Source organism: Benincasa hispida, chromosome 11 (assembly GCF_027475165.1).
Source record: "Benincasa hispida cultivar pf3 chromosome 11, pf3_genome.v1.1, whole genome shotgun sequence".
Taxonomy (NCBI): Eukaryota; Viridiplantae; Streptophyta; class Magnoliopsida; order Cucurbitales; family Cucurbitaceae; genus Benincasa; species Benincasa hispida.
This window is the reverse complement of record NC_143488.1, coordinates 37094485-37099688: the sequence shown is the minus strand read 5'-3', so window position 1 is coordinate 37099688 and position 5204 is coordinate 37094485. Positions and strand designations below refer to the sequence as shown.

The 5204-nt window shown below is 35.5% G+C and overlaps 1 protein-coding gene across 4 annotated transcripts; it reads right to left on the bottom strand.

Annotated features, from left to right (window-relative positions):
• Positions 1–244: 244 nt before the first annotated feature.
• Positions 245–3466, bottom strand: LOC120091259 (root phototropism protein 3-like). 4 transcript variants are annotated; one of them, XM_039049208.2, is made up of 4 exons: positions 2847–3466; positions 2639–2708; positions 1216–2508; positions 245–1080 (listed from the first exon to the last, which is right to left on the bottom strand). In XM_039049208.2, the coding sequence occupies exons 1-4, from the start codon at positions 2960–2962 to the stop codon at positions 532–534; spliced, it is 2028 nt and encodes a 675-aa protein (XP_038905136.1). In that variant the 5' UTR covers positions 2963–3466; the 3' UTR covers positions 245–531. The 4 variants fall into 4 exon arrangements, with proteins under 4 accessions (XP_038905136.1, XP_090163583.1, XP_038905138.1 ...); XM_090307457.1 differs by having other exon boundaries at positions 2639–2754; positions 2847–3309; XM_039049210.2 differs by lacking the exon at positions 2639–2708 and having other exon boundaries at positions 2847–3325.
• Between the last annotated feature and the right edge of the window lie 1738 nt (positions 3467–5204).

The following is a 5204-nucleotide window of genomic DNA, read 5'->3' as shown; positions in this document are numbered from 1 at the left end:
AGAGAATACTGAAGAATACAAAATTCACGCCATTTTAAAAGATAGAACAGTGGGAAGGAACGGTAGAGGGCTAGAATCAACTCATTCGTATTGAGAACCACCATGTCAATGCGACACTCTACCCCTAGTTAATGTTAAGAAGAACATATAAGAATAAATTTTTCATGAATTATAGTTGTTTCTTAACCTAAATGAATGAACAAAAATTTATTAGAGAAGTTATCTAAGAGAATAGAACTTGAAATTTCTACAAAGTTATCTGAGAAATTATTTGAAACAATGGCATAAAACTCATCAGAAGTGAAGAGAAACAATTACAAATTTGGGAAACATATGAATTATATAAAGCCTATTCCAACCAGCATGAAGTGATTGATTGCTGGGAAAAAGAAAAGGTAAACTGTTGTGTTCTTCTCTTACCCAATGGAAAAGGAAAAGAGAGGAAAAGAAAAGAAAAGAAAATGGAAGGCAGAATAACCCAAATGTTGAAGTATGAAAGTGATATCCCATTTGCACTTTGATGCTTATCTCTCATGATATTGAATTCCTCCATCTTCTGTGTACTTTCTTAGTCTGTTCTCCAATGCTTGGATGTTGTGTTTCATTTTCTGGGGTTTCCAAAGTTGAAATCTTAGTCAGTTTGCTCAGTTTTTTCCACCCACTACTCCAAGCAGAGCTCTGCTTTTGCTTGTTAACCTTCTCAAACTGCCTTTGCAAGCTCTCCATTTCAGTTTGAAGTTCAAGATACTTGGTCTTCACACTCTCAAGCTCAAATTTCAGTGTGTTAATGTCTTTCTTGGCAGTTGCCCACCCTTCTTGGAATGATTGTGGTGTGGCTTCCAGCAGCGTTTTTCGGTTCGTTACGAGCGGCTGGAATTGCGAATCACTTGCTTCTTTTAGCGACGAATTCGCAATTGCATTGCTTATCTTTACTTGCTCGGAGAACAGGACTTGGACCACCACTCGTAATGGGAGCCTTTCGTTTTGTGCTGCGTGCATACAGGCATCAATGGAGAGCTTTTGACAGTCCATTACTCGGCATAGACGCTTCCTCTCGTGTTCGGTGAGCGTAGGGTGCGCCTGTCATCACCAGTTCACTTAGAAAACACATTATGTTTTGAAACTCTTTTATCTTGAAGGCAGCTTTAACAAACATGTTCATGTAATTAAATCAGCACTTGATGGAGATTTGTAAGAAGTTTGTGAACTATTTACCTTAAGATAGGAATCTATAGCTCGGTAAAGCCCGTCGTCACATGTCCGAGCAGATTCTGGCAGAGCTTCAGCCAGTACTTGAAATTTTGTCAAGGAAAGGTTTCTGTCTCTTGCCACCTCTGTTAGATAACTATCAACAAGCCTTGCCACTCTCATCTTGGCATTTGGGACAGCCCCTCTTTGAGATCCATCGTACATATGTTTATCGGAAAACGATTGTCGGCTTGGACTCGAAATCTCGGTCTGTTCCTGGACAAGGAAATGCTCGAGCAGCCTCTGAATAAGATCGACATCATACATTGTATCGCTCTTGCTGTAAGATGGGATCAAAAGATCCACAAGTGTGGCTTGTTCAAATTGCATTCCAACTCTTTTCTCCAATTCAGTGACCAATGCTGGTGCAACTTTTAACATATTTGCCATTCTCAGCAACTTAAGGAGAAAGCTACATGAGACACAATCTTTCTGTGGAGGAATGATGCTGATCAAGCTCTCGATGATCATTCGTTGATCTTTCGCCTGAATCGCCGAGTGATCTTCCTTGTTGCCAGCCACAATCATATGGAGCCCACCTTTCCAACTGCTGCTGCCACTGCTTGTGTTACTAGTAGTGCTGGTACTTCCTTCATCACCGGCGTTCGTCGTATCAGTAACCAAACCAGGAAGCCATTTTGACGAATAATGCATAATCGATGATCCAATCAATTCAAACCTCATGCCCTTTACTTTGATTGCTGTGATTACTCTAACAAAGTGATCAATCCTGAGGATTGAGACATCCTCAAACCACCAATCAGGAGGAACAAGCTGATTCCTACTAGGACTTGAATCCTTCAAATCATTCCATTTGGGGCTAGAAACTTTTGGGGGTTTTCCAGTGTATGCCCATCTAATTCCTTTAGGATTAGCACAAGCTTTCCAAGCAATGGACTCGCTGCATCTTCTAACAATTTGTAGATTCTCAGCCCACGGCGAGAGCTTCTCGCAGCTTTTCAACACAACAATGGAGTCTCTCCATGAAGAGAGTACCACATAGCTGAGAAATGCTTCAGTTTTGAAAATCAAATTGCCTTCCTCCAAATCTTCTGTCATTTCAAGATACTCAGCAGCACATCTAAGGCCAGATATATTGGCTGCAGTTAAATCAACAGCTATTCCATAACAAAATTTAGCAGCAAGTTCAAACGCTTCAGCCCCACCAGGAAGATCATCCAAAACAACCTTCTTCAAATCCGGGTCTCTAGATTCATATATGCATCTGTTCATCTTTCCACTTCTAGAAAGAAGAGGATACTTTATAGTTCATACACACACAAAAAAAAAAAAAAAACAAAAAAAACAAAACAAAACAACCCCATTTAGGAAATCAAAACAAAAAAACAATTTCATCCATATCTGAAAACAGAGAAGATTTAAACAACACCTTATGCAAATGGAAATTGACACCCTCAACTTGAACTAAAAGGTCACTTGGGATATCAGTTGCAACATACCTAAAACAACATCATTACTACACAATGAAATCAAAGCAACAAATTCCTAAAACAAAACAGAAGAAAATAAGAAAAGAGAGAAAGGGGTTGAGTACGAAGAAGCCAAAAATTGAAAGGTTAAAAGAAAGGGGGTAGTACCATGAGTTTCCTCTGAGCTCGAAACCGTCAGTTTTGAGAGCGTGTTTGGCGGAAGGGGGAACGCCATTGGCGTAATCTCGAGCAACAGCAACAGAATCATTCTCAGATTCCCACATGATGGAGAAAAAATGGGGAAAGTGAGAGTGGAAAAGAAAGGGGGAAAATGGGAGAGGATATGAAGAAGAAAGAGAGATAGAGAAGGGGAAATGGGAGAAACCCACATGGGATGGTTGGAATTATATTGTTGAATTGTCGGCTTTCTTCATCACTGATACTGATTTTTTTTCAGTGAGATGAAGTTGAAACTTGAAACTTGAAAATTTTCACAGGCTGTGAAGTAATGGGGTCATGGGTAGGTGATGATGGATCATTCTGATTGCATCCTCTTTGCCTTTGGTTTTGCATTAATGATAATGCTTCTTTCAGTTGCTGTCCTCTTTCTCTTCTCCAAAATGAGATGGACATGGAACTAGAAAGGAAAAGAAATCATATTAAGACTAGCTATTTGCATTACATCACCACATTCTATCTTTACATGATGAACTGTAGCATTCAACTCCTCTCATAAACACTATAATTATATTGGACCTCAAGTTTTTTGTCTACTTTTCATGATTCTTAAACTTCAAAATGTTATCTTTTAGGGATCTTTTGATGCCTAGAGTTAGTTAAATTGAAAATAATTATTTGTGGAGTGTAGAATTGAGTTGACTTGAATTAAAAAGCCTATGTTTCTTGAAAATAACATTATCTAACATACTGTATAAATTTGTTATACACAATGTTCCAACGATTGCAAGGACAAACAGTAAAGCAAAGATAAATTTTAAAAGACAAAACACGGAGTTTGATAACCTAGTTTTTGACAATATATACATAATTTATTATGGGGCCAGTATGCCCGGGAAAGATACCTTTACTAATATAAATTCAAGTAATTACAACATTGTATTTATCTGTAAATAAATGGCAAATACAGTAACATACACATAACTCAATTTGATAATAATCACTTAGGATCCTTCTAAGCATGAGATTTTCTTTCAAAGAGATTTAGTCTCTCCCTAAGCTCAACAATATTAGTAAGCAATCACTTAGGCTCCATGAGGCTCCCTCTTAACCATAATCTTTCTACTTCCAAAGGGAGAAAGCTCTACTTGATAAATCTAGGCTCCCCAAGTTTGAGAATCTCTTCTCAAGTAATGAAATCCTAGATTTCTCCAAAGATAAAAGAAACCTTCTCCATAAGACATTTTAAAGCAACATTTCATGATCAATAAAAACTCCATGCTTCATAATATTTAAGATTAACATACAACCAAGTCATTCGGCCACTCATAGAACAAAACTTCAATACAAAGGCATAAATGGACAACCCTAGTAAGCATACAGCTTTGTCTTAAATAAGCACAACAAAAAAGGAAAAACATAGCCCCATTCAAATTCTACAAAGGTTAAATAAGGGGAAAAATCGAGAAGAATAATTATGCAGGATTTTCCATATAAGGAAAAAATAATCTACATGATCAACATTCTGAGAGATATTCTGTAATACATTTCCTGAAACAATCAGCAAAACAACTCATAGATAAAAAACTAAGCAACCTTAAACAAATATACCCATCCAGACTATAACATTTCTGGTGCTGAGTTGAGCTATTAAGAAATCTAGTATTTGATGAGTCTTTTGCAATCTAAAAAAGTTTGATTTTATACTAGCACTATTTTTGTTTGCTTATTTTTTCCCAAATTTTCACTTAGTTGAGATCATGTCAATTTAAGAACTTTACTTATATTTTATAATTTTCTACTTGTAACCCTTATATTTGAGGTTAATAAATACTTTTGTTTCACACAAATAAGAAAATTACAATATACTTCTACATCAGTGTAATGTATGATTGAAATATTAAAAAAAATAAATAGGTCATTGAGGGATTTAAGATTTTTTTTTTTTTTGGTATCTTATGTCAAATTGTAGATTAAGGTTTATTATATATGTCTAAAATTGAGAATCCATGTTTAAAACAAATGCCTTTATCAAGTGTATATTTATTATGTAGGTTAAATATAAAATGTCATTTTTAACTACATAAAAAAAACTTGAGTTAGGGTTTGTTTGGATTATCTAATGAAAATATGTCTATTAAAAGAATTTTTCATTGTCTTATGTGTTTGTTTACATTTTCTCAAAAGGTTTTTATACATAAGTTTGTTTGGTTTGATAGATACTCAAAATTTTTCTGTTTAATGTCAAGTAACGACTATTAAATACTGTGAACTAATAATTTTAAATTTGTATTTATCAAAACTTTCACCGATTGAGTTTATTGGTTTTGGTTTTGTTCTTTTAGTATA

Bases quoted from the DNA above. Each gene is read 5' to 3' on its own strand.
- LOC120091259 (XM_039049208.2), bottom strand. From the start codon at position 2,962: ATGTGGGAATCTGAGAATGATTCTGTTGCTGTTGCTCGAGATTACGCC. The intron at 2,709-2,846 runs GTACTACCCCCT...ATGTTGTTTTAG, and splicing joins GAGCTCAGAGGAAACTCATG to GTATGTTGCAACTGATATCC. The intron at 2,509-2,638 runs GTGTTGTTTAAA...TGAACTATAAAG, and splicing joins TCAATTTCCATTTGCATAAG to TATCCTCTTCTTTCTAGAAG.